Source organism: Hakea prostrata, chromosome 11 (assembly GCF_041222555.1).
Source record: "Hakea prostrata isolate BN-2017 chromosome 11, UWA_Hpros_2, whole genome shotgun sequence".
NCBI classification, from domain to species: domain Eukaryota; kingdom Viridiplantae; phylum Streptophyta; class Magnoliopsida; order Proteales; family Proteaceae; genus Hakea; species Hakea prostrata.
Genome location: NC_142610.1, coordinates 22,647,909 through 22,674,949, shown reverse-complemented (window position 1 = coordinate 22,674,949; position 27,041 = coordinate 22,647,909). Strand labels below are relative to the sequence as shown.

The 27,041-nt window shown below is 37.0% G+C and overlaps 3 protein-coding genes and 1 pseudogene across 4 annotated transcripts; 3 read left to right on the top strand and 1 right to left on the bottom strand.

Annotated features, from left to right (window-relative positions):
* Nucleotides 1-1,747: 1,747 nt before the first annotated feature.
* Nucleotides 1,748-3,517, bottom strand: LOC149000956 (putative carotenoid cleavage dioxygenase 4, chloroplastic pseudogene; annotated as a pseudogene).
* Nucleotides 3,518-8,429: 4,912 nt separating this feature from the next.
* Nucleotides 8,430-12,638, top strand: LOC149000955 (large ribosomal subunit protein uL23). The gene is made up of 4 exons (XM_089140705.1): nucleotides 8,430-8,515; nucleotides 9,970-10,021; nucleotides 10,284-10,647; nucleotides 12,281-12,638. The coding sequence occupies exons 2-4, from the start codon at nucleotides 10,003-10,005 to the stop codon at nucleotides 12,363-12,365; spliced, it is 468 nt and encodes a 155-aa protein (XP_088996831.1). The 5' UTR covers nucleotides 8,430-8,515; nucleotides 9,970-10,002; the 3' UTR covers nucleotides 12,366-12,638.
* Nucleotides 12,639-14,991: 2,353 nt separating this feature from the next.
* EMB2731 (ER membrane protein complex subunit 8/9 homolog) lies at nucleotides 14,992-20,471 on the top strand. Of its 2 annotated transcripts, XM_089140581.1 has the most exons (6): nucleotides 14,992-15,101; nucleotides 15,197-15,418; nucleotides 15,517-15,663; nucleotides 15,809-15,868; nucleotides 19,754-19,920; nucleotides 20,114-20,471. In XM_089140581.1, exons 2-6 carry the CDS (start codon nucleotides 15,212-15,214, stop codon nucleotides 20,142-20,144), a joined length of 612 nt encoding a protein of 203 aa, XP_088996707.1. In that variant the 5' UTR covers nucleotides 14,992-15,101; nucleotides 15,197-15,211; the 3' UTR covers nucleotides 20,145-20,471. The 2 variants fall into 2 exon arrangements, with proteins under 2 accessions (XP_088996707.1, XP_088996706.1); XM_089140580.1 differs by having other exon boundaries at nucleotides 15,005-15,418.
* Nucleotides 20,472-22,377: 1,906 nt separating this feature from the next.
* Nucleotides 22,378-23,647, top strand: LOC149000953 (ribonucleoside-diphosphate reductase small chain). The gene has a single exon (XM_089140077.1). It carries the CDS (start codon nucleotides 22,459-22,461, stop codon nucleotides 23,452-23,454), a length of 996 nt encoding a protein of 331 aa, XP_088996203.1. The 5' UTR covers nucleotides 22,378-22,458; the 3' UTR covers nucleotides 23,455-23,647.
* Nucleotides 23,648-27,041: the final 3,394 nt, after the last annotated feature.

Genomic DNA, 27,041 nt, shown 5'->3' with positions numbered 1-27,041 from the left:
GCCTTTTTTTTTCTTTTCTTTTCTTTTTGAAGGGGTACATAAAAAAGGTCAAAAGACCCAAGGAAACAAAACTAAAAGACGTTAGCAATTTGATCTGCTTGGCAAACCTCTTCCAAATCCAGGGGAATATCCTGAAAGAACATCAAAGAGCACTTAAGACTAAGTGCCAACTTTGACATCAAATCAGCAACATGATCAAGAGCACCGAATACAAATTATACGATCGCCTCTTCCAAGGTAACCTTGGATCTCAATAAGCTGGTTGACCCTCCCCCAGTCCACATACAACAACCTAGACATCTTCAAGGAGCCAGTCTCAAGTTGGAGAGGAGACAACCTCCTATCAACCGCCAACTTCAGTCCTCAACCCTTCACAAATGGCCCTTGGCTCAACTTCAAGCACACAATCATGGGAGACCCTCCTAGAAACCCACCCACGAAACAACCCTCAGAGTCACAAAGGGGATTTGAAGAGATCCAATCATCCAAGGACTACTTCATTTTGTTTGAATTTTTTTTTCAAACAAACAAAATGTTTTCTTTTGTGAAAGGGATTTGTCAAATAATTAAGGACAAATTACGTGATTAGCTGCTTTTAGGTTTCCTTTTACAAAAGTAACCACTCAATGTTCACTTAACAAAATTAGTTAAAACTGAGTTTGGGTTTACAAAACTAACAAAAATAGTGCTTTTTCACCCTTTTGGACATTTTTAACCCGTAAACTAATTAACCATATTAAAGAGGGAAAAATTACAATTTTGTCCAAAAAGAAAATTCACTAATTTTTCATACCCTTTGGACATTTTCACTCCCATATTTGTATGGGCAAATTTAGGGGTAAAAATGTCCAAAGGGATGAAAATTCATTATTTTTGTTAGTTTAGTGAATGAAAACTAAGTTTTAATTAATTTTGTTAAGTGAAACATTGAGTGGTTATTTTTGTAAAGAGAAACCTAAAAGTAAATAATCACGCTAATTTTTCCAATAATTAATACGGATTTACAACCTTTTTTTTTTATAGGAAAAACCATAAGCAACTAGATTAAAATGCATATTATTGAGAGTTACAACTACTTAGGGGAGAAATAATACTAAAAGTCCTACTTAACAGGGGTCTTATATTAGTTATAATACAACTATTATCCTTGTGTACTTCCATATTTGCCAATTCAACAAAAAAGTTTAAAAGAGTGGGGGATTGAAATTTAGAGTAAATAGTTTTTTCCATTTCTGAGACTATTTCTAACAGGATTGTCAGATGTTGAAGAGGCCATGGTGTTTTCAAGGGTTTTGGTATGAGAGTCATGATTCTTTCATCACTGTACCAAATATGTGATATAGATATGCTTTCCTTTTGTACCAAATATGTGATATGATATTATTACGCATCATGTCATCAGCATCCACATACTGCGAAAATACATTAAAAATATATATATAAAATAAAATAAAAAAGAAAGAAAGAAAGGAAGAAGAAGAAGATTCTTCTTTCTTTTTTTACTTGTTACAAAACCCTTTTTGATGTGTGATACTACATGATTTCAGCATTCAGATACTGCGAAAATACATAAGAGAAAGAAAGAAGAAGAAAAAAAATCAGCATACATCTCCTATAATCCGAATAAAAATATGTTCCATGTAAACTCCTGATTAAATGAAGCGGGGTTGATTATTATACATAAGTATACAAATATTGATACCCCTATGACCAAGAGAGAGATTTCCTTTGGGCAACTATGAATTGCTCATAATGTTTTGAGATCTTTTTCCCTCACGAATAGTCCATGGAATCCATAGGGCACTCGTTGAGGCAGCTTCACTACTGCAACTATCTCAAGAGAAGGTGATTTTGCATCCATGACCAAGAACTTCGACTCGTCTAAAATCTCATTATGAACGTAAGAAACCAAGTACCCATCATCCTCCTTAGCTTTTGGGTCATCTGGGTTTTTTGCCACAAAGAAGGGTTCACCACCATAGCACCCTTGCCCATACATTCTACTAGCCACAACATGTTCTTGATGCTCCCACCCTGAAAGATCCAGCTTCACTACCCCAGCGATCTTGGGCATTGGGTCTCCAACACCCAGATAAGCGTACTTGGTCTTCTTCCCCACGAAGGCTGGGTTTATCACCCCAAAATCTAAGTTCCTCGCAGACAATGGAAATCTTGAAACAATTCCTCTCTTTAAATCGATCCTAACCTTCTCTACCGATGCATGGTTCAACTCAATCCTCTCCAAGCAGTGTTCTACGGACATGTTGGGCGCGATTAGGACAATTACATCCTCTTCTTCCTCTTCCCATGCATTTATGATATGAAAGATGTTAAATCCAGGCACATTGAACCACTTCATCTCTGAATCATCCTTAGCGTACCTTGGAATAATACCAATCCTTGGCACTGTTGCATGGTCTAACTGTATCAAAGGTTTTCCTTTCATAATTGCCATTGGGTTTAATGTGATCTGCATTTGAGGAAATATTGCATAATGTTTAGTGATGGCAAAGTCATGAATCAAAGACAGATGGGATAAAGAGAAGATGGGTATATCTGGTTGCTTTGAGCCATTTGGATCAAAACTGAAGAAGGTCAAGAATGGATGCTTCGGGCCATAGCGAAAAGCGAATGTTTCTTTGGTGTCTGGATCAATCTTTGGATGTGCTGTCATGTTTACCAACAGTTCTCCATTAAAATCATAGCGCCCAATGGTCTCAGTGTCACCAGATTCATCTACACGAACTGCGTATGGAAGATCTGATTCAGCAAGAGCAAAGAGACTTTGTCCAAAGAAAACAAGGCTGGTATTGGCAAGACCACCCCCTCTTGCATTATCAATTTGTCCACTCAAGGTTCTTGCTGCAATAGACAAGAGAGTGGTGATAGAACTGGTGGTGAGACTGTGAAAGACTGAGAACATGTTTGGGAAGATTGGCTGACCAGCTTCATGTTCTAAATTGAATCTATAAGTTTTGACAAAACGGCTACATAGGATGGCATGGCCGTCAGAAATTGTGAGGGTGTGAAGCATTCCATCTCCATCAAATAGGTGGTATGAGCCAGTTGGGAAGTACTGTGGGTTGGGACCATTTCGAATGTAAGCTCCATTGAGGCAAGATGGAAGTTCTCCCTCTATAACCTGGCACTCGGTTGGGGGAAGCTCATCTACTGGAGCAAAGTTACCACATAGAACATATTGTGGATCAATGAAAGATGGGAGAGGAGCTTCATCACTACTGAAGTTATTGATGATATCTCTCAATACATTGAAGATGACAGCCAGTAGAGATGGTAGCAATGGCCTTCTAGTGTTAGATGACACAGTTTGAGCACCTTTGCTTGTTGCTGTTGCTGTTACTATTGTTGTTGTTGTATTGTGTGACTTCGTGACTTCCACTTTCTTAGTGGAAGTTCTTAGCTGAGGGCTGAGATGTGAATGTTGTCTTGAGACTATTGAAGGGAGAAGCACGTTTGGGTGTTGGAATTTGCAGATGGAATTCAAAAAAGACCCCATTTTCTCTCTGTACTATAGTGGGTTTGCCATGGATTTTATGAGTGATCAAATAAAATTCAAACCACAAGGAAAAGGGGTATGGAGACAAGGAGTTTGGAAGTCCATTCAATAACGAGTTAGGTATGGAGACAAGGAGTTAGGAATTCCAACTAATAATGAGTTAGGTATTGTGTTTAAAACAAAATAATAAATTTGGTATCTATTTGGTACGCATCATGTCATGAGCATAGAAAAACATTTTGCCGAAATTTACGGTTCAGTGTTTAGCAATTATTTTTAGAGTGAGACCGACACAGACAAAAGATCGCTGAAATCTTCGCGATATTTCGTGATAATCAACCGGCCCGCGATTTTTGGCGAAATATTGCTGAAAATAGCGATATTTTCGATGATAAAAACCAATATTTCTCCGAATTTCCAACCTATTTTTATCGAATCTCTCTCTTCTCCAAAGCTCCCCATACATTCTCTCTCTTACTTTTTATATTCTTGACATATTTTCTTTCGATCTTTGACATATTGCAGTAGGTCTCACTTCATTCTTGACTGATATAGCATTGTTTGCAACGATCAACATGAAATGTCATGGAATGACTTTGAAAAATTATGGAGGAGAAACTCATAACTGTAACCTTTGGGTCTTCTAGCATGAAACTTGAGTCATATGACTCACAGTAAAAAATCACCCTGAAACAAATCAAAACCCCTAGCTTTCACTCTTTTTAATCACTAGTCATTCATCTAAAGCAAGAAAAAACGCTCGCAACTCCTCCATCGCCGCTCGCAACTCCATCGGCGGCGTTTGGGGGAGACTCCAGTGTCTCTCCGCCTCCCCTGTTCCCCTTCCGTTTCCCGTTCTCTCTCTTTCCCTTCTGTTTCTCTCTCCGGTTTTCTCTCTCCCGCCCTCTCTGTTTCTCCTTCCCATTTCTCTCTCGTTTTTCTCTGCTCTCTCTGTTTTTCTCTCCGTTTTCTCTCTCCTGCCCTCTCTGTTTCTCTCCCGCCCTCTCTGTTTCTCTCTCCCGTTTTCTCTCTCCCGCCCTCTCTGTTTCTCTCTCTCCCGTTTTCCTCTCTCGTTTCTCTCTCCCGTTTTCTCTCTCCCGCCCTCTCTCGTTTCTCTCTCTCCCCCGTTTTCCCTCTCTGTTTCTCTCTCTGTTTTATCTCTCCCGATCTCTCTGTTTTCTCTCTCGTTTCTGTTTCTCTCGTTTTCTCTCCCGCCCTCTCGTTTCTCTCTCCCGGCATCTCCTGCTCCTCTTTCCCGTCTCCGCCTCCCTCTTTCCCGCCTCCGTTTCACTTTCTCCGTTATAACCGATCTAGGGTTTCCCCTTAGATCCGTGGTTGCGCGCTTTGTTTTTGTTTCTTGTTTTTATTTTTATTTTTCTTTCTTTTTTTCATCACAGCTCCTTTGGTTACGGGCTTACGGCGTTTCCGGTGCGCCAGGGCGTTTATTTTGGTGCACACGCGGAACAACTCCAACTTTGGGTACAAGTTGTTCCGTCGAGCTTGACTAGTCGCCTATCGGCGGGGTCGGATGGCGGTCTACACCTTCTCCGCACTTTCGTTGCTACCATCGCCCCCGTGGAGTTTGTGTCCGCCCTGCGGCGTTTGTAGGTTCCCCTATGTGGGTGTTTGTATCTCCCCCTAAGTGGGTGTTTGTATCTCCCCTTAAGTGGGTGTTTGTATCTCCCCCTATGTGGGTGTTTGTTCTAAGGGTATTATGGACGCGATCCATTTTGGGCTTGACCCAACCCTTATCCCGGCTTCGGCCCGTCCATTGCTGGTGCGCGTTTGGTCTATGCCGCTCCTTGGTTCGTTTCGACTTTGTGTACTCATGCGGTTGTATTTTTTTTAATTATTTAAAAGAAGTGCTGTTTACCAAAAAAAAATATGACTCACAGTAGATGAATCCACCGAGGCATAGTACTTGGCATGAACATGATACAGGTGGTGCCAACACAGATATGTACTTAGTGAATGTATTTGTATACCAGTATTTTATAATGATGCTTATTGTACTTGTACATCTTTATTTTGGTTTAATTGTTTAAAATAATATTTTAGAATTCCAGTTTTTACCTGTATACAATCGAATATGTGCTAATTAAGAACACCAATTTATGTGAGGTTTTAAGCAAAACGAACAATTCTAGTGTGTTTATTAGCATCAAATTAGAATAACGCCAAATTTGGGACTAAGTACCCCCAAAAATTTCAGCAAATTTCGCCAGTTCTCCTAGAAACGAATATGCAAAATTTGCCAAACCGTCACACTATTATGAGTTTGGTAACCACGTGTGGACTAAAAATAAATAAATTGGTAACCAAACGTGTCAATTTATCAAGCGTTTCATACACAAAGAAAATATATGACCCTGTGCCTTATAGACACGTAGGTATGTAAAATGTTATTCTTTTATATTTGTGAATGAAAAATATGGAAACCATATCACATGTGAACCAGAGACCAGCCACAATCATAGCCCCACTTTTCCACATAAAATGACCAATTCTATCTCTCCTCTGATGGTGTGTTTTTTTAGGTAAGAGTAGTTGTAATAGAATAAAGGAAAATTCGTTCTATTGGTAAAATCATCATCAATGATATCTATGTTTCTCTATTTAGGAAATTTTTTCTTTTTGTTCAAAAACCTAGGCAAACACATAAGCCTCAGCTGGCCAATACAAAACATGAAGAGAGGTCTGTTGCCAAACTCACTAGTGACTACATAAAAAAGATGAACTCCCACATGAAACGACATGTAACCACAAACCACTCCCAAGAATGTGACTTCTCACAACATTTAGATCCATGTCTACAATGAAGCAAATCATATTATCAATGATGTGACAGATTAATGGGCTTGTTTGGTTATATGAATTTAAAGGTTTCAAATTCTTAGGTTCATGAATCGGAGATTTATACTTGTTTAGTTATAAAATATTCTTAGATTTATATTTTTTTAACTAAAAACGTGAATTAAGTCATTCTTGAGCATTGAATGAAATCCAAGAATTTCACCATACGTATAAAATTGATGAAATTTGTTGATTCACGCGGAGTAATTCAACAAAACTTTATAAATTTCGATAGATTTGAGGCTAAACGAAAATTTAATTTTTTGAACTACGAATCCGTAGATTTGAAATCTATAGATTTTGAAATTCCATTTCATTTATCCCTGGATATAACCAAACAAGCCTTAAATTCATGACCTCATGCTTTCTTGGTGATCATCCCTAGTCGATTAACCCCCCTCCCCCGGGTTTAGCATAATAAGGATCCAGGAATTAGTGTTGGATTGATCAAAATGTAAAATTCATATTGATTTTTTTTTTTTTTTTTTTTTTTTTGCTAAATAAGCAATATATTATATTAGTTAAAGCAACAACTACATATTTTGGTTGTATCTATTACAACCACTCTGTTGTGATAGTCTAGTGCAGAAGATTCATATGCTATATGGTTAAACCATTGTTGGAGCATGGCTGGCTACACCCACTAAGGTGAGAGTCTTTAATATTACATATTATGTTAACCAAAATGGGGACATATGCTATTGGCCAAATGTTGTGATTCCGTGATGAGAGAAGATGTAGCACATTCTTGTCATCACACCAAATTTCATCCAGTAAGATATTCCTTTTCTACGCTTGATCCAGCCCATCCTTGATCCCAACTAGTATGGCCTCGTCTACCTTTCCTTCCCCTATTCTTCCAGTACTAGCATAACTTAGTCTTCCTTTCACAGAAAGGCCAATGCTCCATCCCACGCTATTTAGATCTGTGTTATGTACCCCTGCACATATCAAGAAAGATTCTTGATGGAGATCAATATTGATTCTTTGGCCGATATTTATCAATACATAAAATTATTAATAATTAACAACACAAAAATGAAACCTGCTACAGATTGCTTCAAAACCTTATCAGTGATTACAAAAACCTCATATATAAGGGTGTCAATCGGTTCGGTTTCGATAATTCAGTACGGTTCCAACTTTGAAGACCCAAAACCAAAACCGTTGCTTACCGAATTTACATAGTACGATACGGTTTATGTATTTGCAAAAACGATTCGGTACGGTTTTGGAATTAAATCGGTGCAGAAAAACAATTTAAACAGTCGGTATCTTTTGCGGTACAATTTGGGTACGAATGAACCCATGTCACTTTTGTTATTAGTTCATTAAGATCCTAATGAAATTGCGATCAAACAATTGATACAATCTAATATTAATGAAGACAAAGCAAATAAATTTAATTAACAGAGACAAAGCAAGTAGATCTAAGAAGATGAGTGAAGGACAAAACCAAAGATTGAAATAGAGAATTAGGGATATATAAAGGTAAAGTGTTTTAATTATAAAATTACATTTATATCTTTTAATTTGGTACTGATTTTGGTACATAAATGACGGTAGTACTTAAAACCTGTACATACTGCACCAAATTTCAAGATTCAGTTTCATACCGAATTTTGAACAGTGTGGTAATGTGCTGTTTGGTAGATGTAAACGATTTCAGTATGCAATTGACACCCTTACTCATAGGTAGAGACAGTAAGTCCAAAAAAATCATGGGTTCAAACCTCTATTCCTCCACGCCTTCCCCCTTTCCCATCTCTGTTATGGGCCCCAATCCTTGTGGCTGGTCTGAAATAACCGAAAGAAAAAAAAAAAAAGCTCACTGACATGATTCATCTCAAATCCGGGCCTGTTAAAAGAGATGGGCTTGATCATAATGCCGGCCAGCCCCAAACAGGCCCGCCACTCCGGCCCAATTAGAAATCCTACTAAACAAGCAGATGATCATGAGAACCGGTGAAGCCACCTGACCTAATATCGACGGCTCCGATCGAATATCGGACTCATTGAGAAATGAACGGATGGGATAAATCCTCTCAGTCCCAACTCATCGCAGTACATACCCGAGAAACCCTGGCTTATCCCCTTGGCCAGAAGGGAACTGAGAAGAACTCAAGAGGTTTTTCCTCTGCAGAGGTAAGGACAACGTGCTCTCTCGCTAAAGCCCTATCTCTTACACGCTCGAATTTCCATTCATTTATGTTTTTATTTATGAAATCTTGAAGTTGGGTTATTGATTCTGGCTCTGCTGAAGTAATTTACAGAGTTTACTTTTGTCATTTCTATTAGATCTAGGTTTACATATGGAAGGGTTTAAGGTTTAGAAATGTTTTTCTTGTTTTAATTGTGAACGTGTTCAGTGTGGAGGAAGGTTAGGTTATGGGTGGAAGTGAAACTGAATCGGTTGGAAAAAGTGTCATTTTTTCTTGATTGATTGTGGGCATTTTCTTGAATGAAAAGCTCTGGCACTATGAACTTAGTAATTGGATATTCCTTGAGTAATTGGAATTGTTGGGAAGAGGACTTCTACTTTTATATGGATGTTAAGGGATCTATCATGGCCCTTCATTCTTGACAAATGGATAGAGTTGTTCGGATGCTAGAGTGATACTCTTTGATTCGGCAGGTAGGATTTTTGTGGACTGTAGTAGTTGTTTGGTTGTTAATAGATGCTAAACGAAGTTAAATTTTGGGTAATACGTCGTTAAATTTTTCTTGGATTGACAACATCCATTTTCATGAGGAAAAGGTTGATATTTCAATCCAGCTTTGACATTAAGAAGGTTAAATTTGATGTTTTCCCTCCTTCATGGGTGTTTATTGCCTATGGTGCAGGTTTCTCTACAATGTTTTATGTGGTGATTCTCTTGTTATGTTTTACTGAAGTATTTCAACTTTGTACACATATGTATACATCTCCTTCCATGTATCTGTGCAAGAAACAATTACTTTATCCTTTGTTTTTTTGGTTCATCTGTTCAATGTAAATGAAATTGGGTTGAACACTGAAATTCTTTATATAGAATATTCATGAAGAATTCTCTGTACTTCTAAAACATTGCACTAACTCAAGCAAAGATTGTCTTCTTGGTAAACGTCGGGGCTATTTTGTGTGGGATTTTTTCCCCACAATCTCCATAACCTGAACTAAATTATCTTATTTGGACATTTCTTTGTGTGCTGTTGTATGACTTGTGGCAAGTTGCATTTTTATTTTCTTTCTAAATTGTGGATGGTATGATGGATACAAATTTGCCATTTATTGATTTATATTTGTCCTTTCTGCCTTTCAGAGCTTTTACCTAATGGTTAGAAGCTCATAAATTTTAAGCTAGCAGTTCCCAATAGGACAAGTTTAACAGTTCATTGTTCACAATAAATATTTGAATGCACAAATGATTACATTAGTAATCTTCTTGTAGCGACAAAATTAAAATAATAATAATAATAATAACCATGGGATAACAAGTTGTGATGATCAAGTATATCACTTACCTTAGATATGCTTTCTGGTATAAAATGTTGACTTCATTTATAGTTTACTTTTTGCATGCTTGTCTTGATGATTTCCGTCTGCTTCTCTTTTGTAGTTGGTTAGCTGAACAAAGAACAAGTTGTTTCAAATGGCTCCTCCTGCTAAAGGTACACCGTTACTTTTTAGTTTGTGCTGCTTGTGCACATTTATCATAGTTGTGTTGGCCTTGCTAAATGATTTGTACTTCATCCCCAGAAGAGCTTCTTTTTTCTGGGTTGCTCTTCTAGCTTCTTTTTTTTCCGCTTAGATCTTAGCATTTGTTCCTTTTCAGCCTTAGATATCCTTTTCTGTATGTATTCTGGATTTCTCAGCTGTTTTCCCTGCTCTCATCTGGAGTTTTGATCCTCCCATTGTTGTTTTCTTTGATAGCTACTACGAAGAAGCCTGATGCAAAGGCCCAGGCATTGAAGGCTGCCAAGGCGGTAAAATCAGGGGCTTCTACTTTGAAAAAGAAGGCAAAGAAGATCCGTACTTCAGTAACTTTCCACCGACCAAAGACATTGAAGAAAGAGCGAAATCCAAAGTATCCCCGCATTAGTGCTCCCCCAAGGAACAAGCTTGACCACTATCAGATTCTCAAGTTTCCTCTCACAACTGAATCTGCCATGAAGAAAATAGAAGACAATAACACCCTTGTCTTCATTGTTGATATTCGGGCAGATAAGAAGAAGATCAAGGATGCTGTGAAGAAGATGTATGACATCCAGACCAAGAAAGTCAATACATTGATCAGGTAAACCTGTGATCTTTTGGATTTACCATAATTAAAATTGGTTGAGGTGTTTGTCTAGAACCTGGTTTTTTTTCATGCATGACTCAATTCTAAACTGCTGTGTGGGGATTTCTTTTTCTCTTTTTCATTTGACAAGTAAGGAAAATTCTAGTGTCACACTTGGATTCTGTGTCACCTTTTCCCAAATCTTAATTGGTTCTCCTTTTTGCAAATCTTAATTGGTTCTCTTTATGTGTACATTCTCAGTTGGTGAGCAGAAAAAATCCCCCATATGGTCCTAGTTCTCTTTATTTTTCTGTGATCCACCCTGTGCATGTTTACATGTTCTGTGTATTGGAAATCTTGATTTACACGCTTGTTCAGTTTGCATGATCTTATTTATCATTCCCACCAGGGTGATTGTCGGGTCGAAGCCCTCCTTGATTAAAGTCTCTTATTTGCATTGAAATTGTACAACATTTACTTCATGGCTATATAAGAAATAAAGTCATTTTCACATGATGCTAGAAGCTACCCCTTGGCATATGGTGTAGGCTTATTTGGAACCAAAAGATCCATCAAGGGATTAACAGATGATAGAACCACAGAATAGAGTTCAAATAGGACAACTGAAGGATGTGTATATTTGGACTGGTCAATTAGTCTACTCTGGCAGAGGAATAGATCCTGCAAAGTTTGATAGAGTTCTGATGATATAAGAAGTTATGCATAGTTCTAGTGCTACAAAGAAGGCAAGTAGCAGAAGTGGATTGGGTTTTCTCAGGAAACAAAAGCAGAGTTTTAGGGAGGATGAGTACCAATACTAGTATACGGAGTTTTTGAAGTAAATAATGCCAGTAACTAGAGAGGTATGCAAGAAAAAATTATCTGAAAATGGATCTAGAAGTGCGGTACTGCATTAGAAGATGCTATAAATAGTCTAAAGAGAGAGAATAAGAGAAAGGATTCAAGAGATTCCTCCTGATTTGTGGCAGAATTCAGAATTATAAGAAGAGATGAAAGCAGGATGCCAGAAGAAGAGACTTCCCTCATTTTTGTACTCCGTAGAGCTCTTTAGTTCTGGAAAAAAAAATTCAATTTTTCAGTAGAAATCAGAAGTAAAAGAGAAAAGCAGAGCCTTCCAGCATGTTTGTAGAGCTTAAAATGTCAATAACTCCTGAAATCCAGTTTCTGTTTTCTGATATTAGAATTTCCTAATTTCACTCATTAAGTATTCTAATCACATTTGCTGGTTTGAGTCGTTTGATTGAATATACTTAAAATTATACTCTGTAAATCTAGAACATTTTTTTTAAACTAGTACTGGGTAGCAATTTCAACCACCCCTTTCCCTTCAGCTTTTTGAGCTCATAAATTAGATCTGTAATGGAACCTGGGAAATTAGAATGCTTCACCTATAATATAAGTACCCAAAGCTTTCTTGCATTTCCTGCCCATTCTGGTATCATTTTCTGATACAACTGCATCAATATACCTCCAGTTATTAGGTGGGTTTCTTTTGTATGTTTTGTATTAATTTTACTTGTTCTTTTAGCTGTTTTCTGTTTGGTTCTCTTCTAACTAGAAATTAGTTGATGGTTTTCATCGATACTTCTTTTCAGTACTGACATTTTGTTTTTCTGTTTTTTGTTAGACCCGACGGCACCAAGAAGGCATATGTGAGGTTGACTCCAGACTACGATGCTTTGGATGTGGCCAACAAGATTGGCATCATTTAAATGAAAAACTGATTTCATATTGGCTGCCTAGTTTGAAATCTATGTGTGAACCAGAGATGCTATGCATCTGCATTTTTCAAAAGTTTATCAGGTGTAGTTTTAGTTTCCAGTTATATTTTTTTTTTACATGGACAAAATCAAAGCTTAGTGGCTTTTCTTATAATCTTTGGAGTGCTAAGCTTAAGGAAGCACATTGTCACATTGTGCCCCAAATTTTTGTCACCCCACCCATTTTGTTGCTTGATTGTGGAATTGAAGTAGAGTTGCCTAACAGTTTGAAACTCCAGTATGGTTATTATTTTTTATTTTTTATTTGGAGGGGGGTTGGAGGGAGGCGGGGAAGAGAATCCGGATCATCTCCCCGTCGGGGGAGCACAGAGCACAGAGTGCTCCCCATGGCTTCCTGACCACAAAAACCAGTGAGTCCTATTGGTGGGAAAAAAAATTTTATTTTTTCAAAAAATGTTTTTTACCTTGGGCCCCACTGATCTTTGTGGTCAGGAAGCGTCGGGGTTGCTGATCGGGACTCAATTCGTGAAGTCAAGATTACAAAGATCCCCAATAGAGTGGAAGTTGACAAAGTCGCACTCCCAAAAGACAATGTCCTCCTAATTAGGTTATCAGCTATTGTGTTAGCTCCCCTAGCAATATAGTTCACCTTACAAATTGAAAATTGGAGTATTAACTAAGCATTATAAATCATAGTTAAAATCAAGGTTTAAAGTATCGGCCGATACGTATTGGTGTCGCAAGCTTGCAATACGATACATGATGATATGTATCCAAACTTTTGTTTTTCCAAATCGTCTCTTATGTATCTCACTGTATCAACCAATACACACTGATACGTGCCAATACAATGCGATACATACTGATAAGACCCATGTTCTTAGCCTCTTATCCTTCTCGTTTATTTCTTCACCTTGTAAGTTTTCTCTTATCTCCTTTTCCTTTTTCTTTGATTTGAGGGTCTACATTGCATTGAAGCGCTATTATTTCAGTTTTTTAGTTCAACATCATGGGTTTTTGTTTTCAAATTGCTTCCTTGCTGACCCTATTTTAAGCTTTACTTGCCAATGGTTTGGAATCTAAAAAATTCAATTCCAAGTTGATAGTTGAACAATAATGATATAAACTTAGAAAGATAGTAGACCAACTTGCCCATTAACACTAAAAGAAACTTCTTGAATTTGCACATCCCAAAACTTTGGATAACTAAATGCTTAGATTGAAAAAATGGGGTGGACATACAAGCCTCCTAATTGAAATATGGTTTCTTGTTCTTATGGTCATTTTCTTTCTTTTTTAAGATATAGTTTATTGTTTTCTATTTAAATTATATTATTTTCATATGTATTTTGATCATTTCTATTCAATTATGCACCCATCGATATGTATTTTAGATAAGATACGAATCGCAACGTCTTTTAAAATCACCCAACCGATAAATTACCGAAATGTATAGAAAAAAATTCGAGGGAAACTCAAGTTTCAACCAAGTGAAAATGGGAAACTTATGTGGGAAACTGAGAAATTTCGAAGAAACTTATGATTTTTCGTACAAGTTTCGACAGGTTTTAAGGAGTATTTTAGGGTGAGATTTTGCATTTAATCTAATTAGAGTATAAAGAACATATTTGCTGTATTTTGCTAAAAAAATCAATGTAGATATGTCATTCAATGTACATAAAATCAATGTAAAGTTGTCCAAAAAGTACACTATAAATTTTTATTTTTTGTAATAAAGCACACTATAAACTTAACTACTTAAGAACATAATATTCGATATATAATTTCTAACTTCAAAATAACTAACAATAAAAAGAAAATACAACTTAGTGCCAAGAGTGCATTCATCCTGTAAGCTAAGTAGTACTATGCTTGTAACATCCTCTTCTCCAACCAATGAACATAAACATCCCATGACAGTTTATGTTTATGGTTGTCAAGGTAATCGATAATTATAATTTTATGAGTCTGGTCATCAACATGCTTAAAATAATCAATCTAAGGGAATACGTAATTTGGATAGAAAGTCCTAATGGAGGGGGTATTTGTCATGGTATTTAGAGAAACATAAAATAAACAAAAAAAAATTAAAAATTTGAGAAAGCTATAAAATTTATAGGAAAAAATATCAGGTTTTTACAAAATTTCTCGAAATTTTTCAAATTTTCACGAAATTTCCTATGTTTCCCACGAAATTTGGAATTTTTTTTCTTCTCATAAACTAGCTGGTCTAGCTGGGTTGAACCAGGTTTCGACAAGTTTTGACGAAATTTCGACAGTTTCGAACGAAACTGAATACTTTTTTCAATCCTCATGAGTTTAACTTTTCAAAAAATGCGAAATTTCGACCGAAATTTATACCATTGCCGATACGTGATAAAAAAAATTTAAAATTTGGGTATACTTTAAAACTTGGTTAAAATGATGCAAATGATAATGATATCCCTAGGTCAAAAAGTGGGTAAACCACATGGGACAAATAAGGCTCCGTTTGTCTTAACGTAAAATTTTACGCGAATTGCTTTTCTCAGGAAGGTCAATGTTCCAACGTTTCGTGAAAATTTAAAGAAATCTTTTCCATCAAAACAAACAGACTCATAGAGTAAAAGCTTTTTACCGATCTGACCTGGAAGGAGGAGGGGTGACTCAAGAATAGTGGTGAAGACCTCGTTCTTCTCTTGAAGTTGGAAAATCAGGATCTGCTTCGTCTCCAGAACGAAGAACCAGGTTTTCCCGAACTCGAGTTTTTGAATTATTTAATATTTTTGTTCGACAAATCTCCTTCAATATCTAAATTGCCAAGATATTGTTTCGGTTGCAAGTGATTTCGGGGAATCATGGGTAGTGAATTGAAGTATGAGATTGGTCAGAAGCCTTACATTAAGCTCGTTCTACATGCCCTAAAACACAAAACATCCTCTGTCAATGGCATTCTTGTTGGTAGTCTTGGCAAGAATGATGGGGTCATTGATATTGTTGATGCAATCCCTCTTTCTCACTCTCAGATTGGTCTCCTTCCAACTCTTGAAATTGCACTAACTCAGGTTGGATCATTTTCACTTCCACTTCTATAATTTGTATCTAATTCTTGATTGGATCTATAGTTTCTGATTTATTAGTGTTGAGTGCTTTAATTGGTTAGATAGAGGAGCATTTTGGTGCGCAAGGTTTAAGTATTGTGGGTTATTACCATGCCAATGAGAGATATGATAATTCTGAACTTGGGAACGTTTCGAAAAAGATTGGTGATCATATCTGCCGTTACTTTGCGCAGGCTGCGGTACTTCTGGTGGGTTTATGTTGATTCTCTGTGTTGGGTTCATTGTTTTCTTCCGCTTGACATCTACTGATGCTCAGTTTAATTGATCTAAATTTATAGTCGTTCTGCTTTGAGCATTTTGAGTTAATGACTGTGTTTGCTTTTGTTTGGTCAGTTGGATAATCAAAAGCTTAAAACCCTACCAAAGGGGAAAGATCGGAACCCTGTCTTGCAGGTAGTTTTAATATTTTGAATTTATAGTTTTCTCTTGCATATCTGTTACGCTGTTGTTGCATATTGCTTGCGTGTTCAAAACTTGGAAACAACCTCCTCTGCAAATGATGAAGTTTAGGCTGGTACATCTGCCCCTCCCTGACCTTGCAGTTGAGGGAACCATGTAACTAGGACACTTTTTTTTTATCAGTTTCTTTGGTTTCTGGCTATATGCTGACTTCACTATGATCAACTGGTTACTTTGGTGGTACTTTTTATGGCTACTTAGAGTAAATATATTCTATTTTGCAATTGGCAGTGCTTCATAAATTCCTTTGATTGGTTGTGGATGCTTTCATATTTTTATGGAATTGAATGCACTTTGTGAAGTCATTCGGAAGTTTTGATGTATATTTAAGAATGACTGATCACTTGCAAGGTGCATCTTGCTGTCCATGTAGGCATGTACGTTACACAGCAGTCTGTGAACTTTATGCATTATCACAGTTGATGACTATTGAAGTCACAAATTCCTTAGCATCGAATCTTATTTAGAAAATTTAGTTCATTACTTCATTCTTCAAAGTTCTTTTCAAGAAATGACCCCTTCTTTGTGGATCAGAAACTTAGTATAAGAATACCATAGTTAGAAGCCCATTCATAGGGTCTGCCAAACAGCATCTGACATTCAACATTGACCCCAACAAGCTCAACCACCCAAAAAATTTGCACCTAATGCAGTCAACTACATGGATCCTGGGAGTGACAATAGCATGTTGGCATGTTACATTGACACAAACAATATCTCCAACTGTAGGACATCAACCATTCCTGTTGCCTCTTGTTTATGGCCGAGCATTCTTCTATAGGGTTGAATGCAAGGATCTTTTTTTTTGAATGCACTCTATTTGAAATCATGCTATGGACTCCACCTTACTGTAGATATGCTTCTTGTCCTTTTGTATCCCTCAACTAGGATTCAATCACTCTTCCAGACTGGAGCTTCTGGGGGTCTCTGATAAACATGGCCGTGCCACCCCAACTGAACCTCTCTAAGTTTATCATGAACTGGGGCTACACCCAACTGGTCTCTAATATTCTCATTCCTAACTGTATCCTTTCTAGTTTTCCCACACACCCATCTCATTATCTGACCCATAGATCGTGAAGTACCCCCCCCCCATTTATTTGGTCTTAGTTCTATTTACCTATCTTTTGGTTCCAGGATGTATCTCCTTAATTGCACTTTTATGCTTATCCCTACTTTTGTCTCATCCACAAAACAATACCATCAACTAGGATCATACATCATGGTATGTATCTAGTTAAGTTGTCCATCATAATTCATGAGTAAGGCCAAAGAATGTTTTAATGTCCATCCTTGGTGTAGCCCAATTTAATCAAGTCCATACAGAGGTCATCTTGTTTGCTCTGTATCTTATCATGAGTCTCCTCATTAGGTGAGTCGCCTCTTGAAGATCTTCCTTTCGAAATTCTGAATTGGTCACCCTCTTTTCTTGGATGGGTTTTAATTCACCTCTAATATAGCTTCATTATACAACCCATCAACTTTAGATCTTTATAGTTATTACAATTCGGAGAATCTCCTTTATCTTTATTAACTGGGATGCAAAGCTTCTCATCTGATCCTCTGGTATTTTCCTCCTGTTCTATATTTTTATATTAACTTGACTAGGGTTTAGAACCCCAATGAAAATTCCCATACTGCTGAGGGTGGGTATCTGAAAGCGCAACTGATCTTTGGTAATGACAGAAGATTAGAAGTAGCAATTTTAAGATATAGGAACTCAAAAATAAGAATACAGATTTGAAACTAGGTTCAGAAACATTCTGAAATAGACATAATTAGAAACTGAACTGAATTCAGTAACAAAAACAGAAACTAGTTCAAAATTTAGAACTTGAAACTTCGCTCAGAAATAGAAAATTTTAGAAAATGACGAGGTGGAGCAGAATTAGTACTTGACTAAAAATAGATGCCAGTTGAAATTAAAATCTTGAGTTTTCAGCAACCAGAACCACAAATCACTGTAGCAAAACAATTTCTGGAAATTGAAGCTCAACTCAAGAGAGAAACTAGAGAGAGTTTTAGAAATCAATGGCATCTTCTGGTTTGAAACAGCACTGAAAAGAGGGCTTGAATAATTGATGGAAAGTACAACAGGAAGATAGAATTGGGAAGGTTCAGTGGTGCAGAAAACTGACCTCAACTTTTTGAGAAAGAGGGCAGAAAAAAAAAAGTTATTAAAAAAAAAAAAAAAAAAAAAAAGAAAGAATAGAATTCAAGGGGAATGGTTTAAAATTAGTCTTGAACCCCTGTGAGACAGTCTAATATTTCACAATGATTTTGCACATCGAACAACCTGTCTTGGAACATCCTTGCACTCCCTTTTTGTGGCACTAGATGAAAGCAATCGAAGTGCCTCCACTAGAAATTCTATACTTGCCTCAGAAGCTCAATTGCCAATTCCAAGCAATTAAGCATGATGATCTTTTGGCATTGCTTAATCCAAATCAAACTTTTGCAGCAAAAGCACAATAGAGAACCTGTTATAGACATAGCTTTTTATCTGGATGACAGATCAATGTTTGCCTAAATTCAAGAATAGCTAAAATGGAGAGGGCTGAACAAGGTCGGCAGGTTTGAAGAATGGAGAGTGCAAATTAGGATGGTGATGTAATCGTTATATCTAATGGATTATCAGTTCTGATAGGGCATTAAGGCTGCTTTCACTGAAGAAAATGTTGCAGACTATAAAGATGTTTGCATGCCTATGAGAGAAGATCAGTGGAAAATATATGGGAGTCTTTTCATTCTGCAATTGTTGTAGGAAAAAAGGGGGCCGTTCAAGTAAGTTTCTTTCTCTATTTCCTCTTTTTTTATCAAGAAGTTCCTTTTTAATTGTTAAGCCAAAGTTATTGGGGCTGAATCATAGCTTGCTGATACTTGAGTCATCTTGGCGACTCCCAAAGCTTGAGGAGCAGAATTTGTATTTCTATTCTTCTGCATGTTCTTTGTCAGATCAGTGTAAATTAGCTGACTGTCATGATTTAGTTGAGCATTAAGAGTTTTCATTTTAGCATTATTAGTAATACTTCTGTTGCAGAAAAACAGTCTTGGACAGATCCAAAGCCAACTGAGTTTCCAGACCAAGATGAGCCGGACCCAGTTTGAGTCTTGGGTCCTAGTAGCATTTTAGGAAATATATTATTGGAAATAACGTCTTTGTTTATTTTCAGTTGTCAAAGCATTCCCAATGGTTGACTTTCCAATCTCTTTCAAAGCCTTTTGTGTGTGTGTGTGTGTGAATGTTTGGATAAGGTCTAAGATCTTGTTTCTGGCTAACAGGTTTGTGTTTTATATATTGTGTGAGAATGTTTGGATAAAGGTCTAAGAGCTAGCTGTCTGACTGGCAGCGATGTCAAAGTATGCATATACAAAGTATGACTTATATGCAGTTCAAAAGTCCTAACCATTCTTGGCTACATCTATTTCATTGTTCTTTGATTGTGTTGCTTTATCATTTCGTTTGGTTGTATTTTTCCATGGTACATGTTCATTGCCTGGCTTATCTGTTAGGTTTTCATAGTACAAGGAAACAAGACCTATAATCTAAACATCACCAGTGATTCCTTTGGCTTTGAGCTTTAGTATTTCTACCAGTAAGGATCTTTGTACATACCCCCTTGGCCCCATCCCCCACCACCAGCCCACCCAAAAGCTAAAAATATTAAGTCTTTATTTTTTGGTTGTTTCTCTTTTGTCATTAGAAGCCTATGTGGTAACCTGATCATCAGAAAAACTTGAATATCATGTATGCCATATCAATTGGTTTAAGCGGTGTCAATTCTCTAACCAAGTTGGCTTATTCTTTTGGCTGACCAGCTTTACATCAGGGATGCATCGAAGAATTGGAAGAAAGCTGCATTGGATGAAAGTATTAGGTTAAGCATCAAGGAACCCTCAGCAAATGTAGTGCTGTTGGACTATATTTCATCTGAAAAATGGCAAGACATTATTGATTTTGATGACCACTTTGATGACATTAGCAAGTAAGGGCTATATATTCTTGCTTTTTCGCTCTTTTTCCTCTGGTTACCCAGAAAAAAGAAGTGTTGTGCTTTTTCTATTGTTTTTTGGGCTTGAAAATTTATTTCTGTAATTTAAACTTGCTTCATGCTTTTATCATTGCCTCAGTCTGAAGTTGGTTTTGGTGTTTTATTCCCCCTATTCACTGTTTTGCAGGGACTGGTTGAACCCAGATCTCGTGAAGTAGATATTCTGGTGCCACACATTGTCGACAACAGGCCAAAGCATCATTCATGGTTCTCTTGTGTGGGGACTGGAAAATAATTATTTTATGTTCGATTTTATCTCAGCTGAGACATATCTTTTGCTTTGGGAAAGGATGATCTTGGTAAGAACCAGACAGGATTTTTATGTGTTAGACAGTCTCAGCCGTGTAATACAGCTTTATTTTGAGAATGTGCTACTTCAGAATCTAACTTAGTTGTGCGAGTTGTTCTGTTTATTTCGGATACCTTAGGCATAGAAAACACAGGTTCACAAATAAGTAACAGCACCAAGGCTTTTGCCTGCAAAATCGAACTTTCTTATTCAATGGTGTCATATCTTAATTCATACTCTTGTCTTTTGGGTTTCAAAGTGCAACAAACGTAGAATCTTCTGACTGACTTCTGAAGCTGCTCTTGCATTTGAAGGATTCCTGTCTTGAAAATTCCATATGCATAGTGTTGTTCTGAGTCTTCTGGCGTTCTGTTAGACCATTGATACTTAAAATCTTCATCCTTGCTACTTTGAGTTACTTGCATAGGAATCGATGCGCTACTGGTACGGTGGTGAGAGGTTTTTATATAGTAGTATCGTTGCTCCTGAATCCATCCTCTGCTGAGTTGGTTCAAAGATCACGGAGTCAGCCATGAACCAGCTATCTGCATACAATAAGAACTGTGAGAGTGGGCCGTGGACTGGAAGGTACCTCAGACGATTTAATCAAATTTCGGATAATATAATTCCTCTTTGTGAGGAGTTGATACCCAAAGAATTGGGTAGTTTTTTTTTTGGGTAGACTTTTATTGGGTAGTTGCAAGAGAGTTGATGCAAAATTGATGTTGGTTTACCTTTTTCTTTCTTGATAGGCAAATTTTATGTTCTCCCTATTGAGAAGACTAATTTTGACCATTGGATTTGCATATATGAGATAAAAGGCCTAGATGTATTGTGACACCAAGCTTGCTAGAGAAGCTAAAGCCAAAATCTTCTTGGAGAAGCCAAGGGTTTGCCACACTTTACCCCAGATATTATCAAAGATCTAGAATTACCTATTCCTTTGATTTGACGTGCCCACTCTTAAACTTCAGATAAATCATTAGTAAGCAGTCCCAAGAGGATTATGATAGATTAGTACCCCTATGATGAGCGTTAAGTATTTAAGGTATAAGAGCAAAGCATTAAATGTTGAATTTAATGTTCTGATGTGCTTGTAGCTAAACACATGCTATTTTCCAGCCATCATGTCTTCATTTTCACGTGGCAGCCTCATAAGAGTAGCCTCAAGGAGAAGTCACTTATCAAGAAGCATACACCAACTGGTTTCTTCCAAGTTCCTTGAATTGGGTCAAAGACAAGATGCACCAAGCTGGTATAACAAGTAGTAAAATCAAGGAGGTTTTGGATGGGCCCAAGTCCTTGTGCATGGTTTGGTGACGACCAAGAAAAAGTCACCTACCAAAGAGAAAAATCAACCGCTTGTCATGAATCTGATCATATGAGTTGAAAAATCTCGTGTAGATATTAGTAGAGGATTCAAACTCATCTAAGATGGCATCAAATAGTTTTAGAAAGAATCAAATACATGTCGTACAAAAAAGCGCCTTTGTATCTGGAAAAAAAAAAATACATGTCGTGAATCTAACTATGTGAATTAAAAAGAACTGTTGTAGATGTGGATAGAAGATTTCAACTCAACTAAAATGGCATGATAGGATTAACGAAGAAAACCAGCGGCAATATCGTCTGAAAGAAGGCCGATCAATATGGTTTTTGTTGTACCCAATCAACAAAAAAAAACAAATTGCTTTACACGTGGCTCAATCATGGACTGCCAACTGGGAAAACAACCTAGCGGGAATATTCCACCTATACATATTCAATGCTTTTTTTTTAATAGAAATTCAATGCTCCTTTGAAAACTGTGAGCGCGCGTGACCTACTTAACGATTCATGCCTTCAAGCTTTATTAGTTTAATCCTTCCGTGCGCAAAGACAGTTTAGACCCTCTATTTTCGAGACTAAGTGACAGTTTTGCCCTTCACTCACCGAAACTGTTCAAACAAGAATTTCATTTGATTCTCCCGCAAGCTTCTTTCCCTGAAAATTTTCAAAAATTTCTCCCTCCCTTTCCAACTTCATTCTCGCGGAAGCTTTCTCTCGATTAATATTCAAATTCCCCGCCCAGTTCTCTCTATAAATTCTCACCACATCCCATCTCTCCAACTCAAACCTAAATCCCAGAAAACCCTAGTTTCTCTCCATTCCTCTTTCATCCTTTTCAGTCTCTGCAACCAAAGATGCCTTCAATTCCCGAAGAGCCTCTTCTTGCCCCAAACCCAGATCGATTCTGTATGTTTCCAATCCATTACCCTCAAATCTGGGAAATGTATAAGAAAGCCGAAGCCTCATTCTGGACTGCAGAAGAAGTCGATCTCTCCCAAGATCTTCGTCACTGGAATGACACCCTAACTCCAGATGAGAGACATTTCATCACACACGTCCTTGCTTTCTTCGCCGCCTCAGATGGAATCGTCCTCGAAAACCTAGCCGGTCGGTTCATGAAAGAAGTTCAAGTCGCTGAAGCTCGTGCCTTCTACGGCTTTCAGATCGCCATCGAGAACATCCATTCTGAAATGTACAGTCTTTTACTTGAAACCTACATCAAGGATTCTTCAGAGAAAGCTCATCTCTTTCGCGCAATCGAAACTATTCCTTGCGTGAAGAAGAAGGCCGAGTGGGCTCTTCGATGGATCGACGGGTCAGAATCGTTTGCAGAACGGTTAATCGCTTTCGCTTGCGTTGAAGGTATCTTCTTCTCCGGTAGCTTCTGCTCGATCTTTTGGCTCAAGAAACGAGGATTGATGCCTGGATTGACCTTCTCCAACGAGTTGATCTCGAGAGACGAAGGATTACATTGTGATTTCGCGTGTTTGCTATACGATTTGATGAAGCAAAAACCGAGTGAAGAGCGAGTCAAGGGAATCGTCGCTGACGCGGTGGAAATCGAAAGAGAGTTCGTTTGCGACGCGCTTCCGTGCGCGTTAGTAGGTATGAATGGTGTTCTGATGAGTCAGTATATCGAGTTCGTTGCTGATCGGCTGCTTGGCGCCCTAGGGTGTGGGAAGATCTACAACGTTCAAAACCCATTTGATTGGATGGAGTTGATCTCATTACAAGGTAAAACAAACTTTTTTGAGAAGAGGGTTGGTGATTATCAGAAGGCTTCAGTTATGTCGAGTTTGAATGGGAATGGTGGTGGGTCCCATGTGTTCAAGATGGATGAGGATTTCTGATCTACGGTCATGATTCTATAATATATATTTTTTCTGCAATTTTTTTTTGTTACTTTGGTTTTTTGTTTCGTTTTGGTATTCTCCTTTGTATAACTACCCAAGATGGTAAAGTAGGATTTTAGAGTTTGAATTTTTTTGGAATTAATTTGCCTATTATGTAATATTCTCATCTTCAATATATAAACTTTGTCTATTACAAAAATTATGTTTTTGTTCTCTTTTGAAGTACAAGTGTAAAACAGGTGTCATTTTGTTTTCATAAATAATTTAAGAAATAAAAAAAAATTATATATAAATTATTGGTAGGATTAAATACAAGCATAAAAGGGTTCTATAGTAAACTAATATTGTCTTCTAGAATAAAATAAAAGAATCATACGTTAAAAAAAAAAAAGGAAATTAAAAAATATATATGTTGATGCCTCTAATATATGTAATAATAGTCTCATTCTAACATAAAGTTCTCAATTTCTCCCAAAAAAAAAAAAAAAATGTATGTATTAGAATCTTAAATTTTTTCTTTATAATTTCATATAAGCCATCAATCTGTTTTGGTAGAATAAACAAGGATATCTAATAATACATTCAGAGCTTAGATCATGAGTTTGTCTTTCTTTTTGTCATTTCTCTTTGGCTTTTCAATTTTGGTGGTCCTCTAAATCTTCTTTTCACCTTCTCAATTGTTAGTAATAGAGACAATTGCATTAAAAGTACAAAACTCACAAGAATAGAAATGAATTCTTTCTCTTTCAGTGAATAAAGTAGATAAATTTTTATGATTATTATAGAACTCATACATTCAACATATTAAATGGTTTCAACATTTCATAGTTATCTTTTAGATTAGTTTAAATTTGGTTCCTTCCAATGTTTCATTAATGTCTTCCAGAATACTAGTGCAAACTTGTAGAAAGTCATAACAGCTAAACAATACGTTTATAGCATTTATATGCAAGATTTCACTAATTGAATATTGATTAGTTTTACAAATGCTTATTTTGTGAGTCATGTATATTATATCTCAATATGATATTTGTTTGAACTTTGTTCACTCATTCGATGTGAAGAAGCATATTTATTAGTGTTTTTTATTTATTTATCTAGTTGACTAAACATAAGATCATGTATTTGTATAGGCTAAGTGTTCATGAAAAGATGGTTTTCATTGATTTGGAATTTTCTATACTCAGGGTAGAGAATTGTACTCTCCTCACACCTTTTTATCGTACATTTAAAAAAATACCTACATTTGAACACTGACAAAATGTACTAGAAGTAAAACATTTTTCTAAATATATAGTGGAGAGGTGCGAGAATATCATAGCCTCTACCCTCGCGAATAGAAGATTCCAGCTTGAATGCAATGGGTTATGTTAATGACTAAAATGGTCATTCTATATATTCCGGTCTGAAACCCCGGTTGCACGATCCGACCAGGTTCGTTACCTAGTAAGATTCGACCAGGCGGTTCATGATAGGACTGACCCTAATGACAAGCACATTCGCCTGGCAGGATGAGGGAACCTGACAAAGGTAGACTCCTACCATCCAACAACCAGAGGAGAGAGTAAGCTAGGTAAAGAACTCTTTATTGAGTTACTTTCCTAGAACAACTCATATTAGAGTTACATTCCGAACACAACTCTATGATCCTACACTATATAAACACCTCAGTTAAACACTATAGGGTAAGCATTCATATTTTGTGTGATCAATTACTTGAATTCTCTATTGAGTAGTTGAGATCATATCATTGGTACTGACTTGCTCGTCGAAGACATACCTCGACCACACAAGATCGAACACGTATTTTGTAGATTCATGACAGGAAAGGACAAGCGAGATTCCGTATCAACAGGTTACAACCATGATCCACTGATCATTGCACACAGACTGCAACCCAACCCAACCCAACACAATCCCTATTCTTAGGATATGTGGAGCTTCATATGGGGGGCTTGCCCATTATATGCGCAACATTTACTGCCAACAATTAGGATAATTAAAAGCGAGACAGACAAGATCAATATTTTGATCTCAACCGTTGACAATACATACCAGGTGGAGCACCAAAACCAGCAAAGTTCTTGTCCTTTTCCAACATTTACCCTTGGCCTTGTTCCAGACTGTCACTTCCCACTTAACAGAAAAAAAGAATATAGAAGTAACCATTAAATTATTCATCCACTACACCACTCACGGAGTCACACTGTCCAAGGAATCTCTCCTTAATTAAGGAATCTGTCCTTAATTAAGAATTCTATAAACAAACCCATGATGAGAGTGCAAAAGATTCTTTATTTTCCAACCAAAGAAAATTTTCTAAATTACTCATTCCAATGGGCAACGACCCAATGATTTGACTAATTAGATATGTCTGAAGATTATCCAAATGGTCCAACCGCTAAAAAAACCGGTTTGACCAGATGGACCAACCCATCACAAATTGAACTCAGACTTGACGTCCATATGGGTTCAATTTTAATTCTTAATTCTTGTTGTCTTGGACATGTCTGGCTTTAATGCTAGATGTCAATTCTGAGAATTAGGTCAGAATTAGGAATTGTTTTTCATCCATAAAGTATGTTTAGGTCAATTTTAGTATTCCTTTTCTACTAGAAACAAAAACCTTAGTCGTTATCTCTATGTTTAGTTCATTATTCCAGTTTGTTATATTAAATGTTTTGTCAGCGTCACGATGAAACTCTTTCTTCTTCTTATTCCACCTTTTCATCATCGTATATTATTTTTTATGCACCTTTGAGATCATGCTAATGACTATATTTTCCTTATTGTAATCTAAGGGTCATGGGTAGGAAGGAAGAGGTTCTCCTACACTCTTTGATGAAAATGTTGTTGTGGGTCAATTTTAGTTTTTTTTTTTTTTTTAATCAAATTGATGCTAGTCATCATGGCTGAGGGTCCACAGGCCCTTTGGGGATGGGATTGGAAGGGGGGGGGGGAAGTGTGGAGGGAAGGGAAGACCAAACCACAGATGTCTTAGGACTCGATGCTTCTTACAAGAGACTACCTCCCAATGCACTAGAAGTGCACCCATGTATTTCTTTTTTGTTAGAAACAAAACCCTTAGTGACTATCTCTATATTTGGTTCCTGACTTGATTTTCTACGTTAAATTCTTTGTTAATGTTAAGGTGCAACACTTCCCCCCCCAACCTCTTCATTATCGTGGAGTATTTCTTGTGCAGCTTTGAGATCACACACACAACGACTTTAGATATCCAGTGACTATATTCTTCTCATTACATTTAACTTGAGCTCTGAGGATGAAAGAAAGAGGTTCTATTAATATTTGCCTTTATGGAGAATGTTGATTGTGAGTTTTAAGAGCTTTACATTGTTGCTCCAAAAACCTGATCAATGCCTCTCTAACAATGTAGAACTTGCAAAACAACGTACTTGACCAAGGGTGGTTTGGTTTACCAAAAAAAAAAAAAAAAAAAAAAGACCAAGGGTGGTCGGGGAATGTCTCTGATGATCGAGTCAATGGATGTGAGCAATTTTATAAAGACTCTAAGTGTGTCAAAGCATAAAGCTTTAATGCTAAAAATGAAGTAATAAATGTGT

Bases quoted from the DNA above. Each gene is read 5' to 3' on its own strand.
- LOC149000955 (XM_089140705.1), top strand. The intron at 10,648-12,280 runs GTAAACCTGTGA...GTTTTTTGTTAG, and splicing joins AAAGTCAATACATTGATCAG to ACCCGACGGCACCAAGAAGG.
- EMB2731 (XM_089140581.1), top strand. From the start codon at position 15,212: ATGGGTAGTGAATTGAAGTATGAGATTGGTCAGAAGCCTTACATTAAG. The intron at 15,419-15,516 runs GTTGGATCATTT...TTAATTGGTTAG, and splicing joins TTGAAATTGCACTAACTCAG to ATAGAGGAGCATTTTGGTGC. The intron at 15,664-15,808 runs GTGGGTTTATGT...TTGTTTGGTCAG, and splicing joins CGCAGGCTGCGGTACTTCTG to TTGGATAATCAAAAGCTTAA.
- LOC149000953 (XM_089140077.1), top strand. From the start codon at position 22,459: ATGCCTTCAATTCCCGAAGAGCCTCTTCTTGCCCCAAACCCAGATCGA.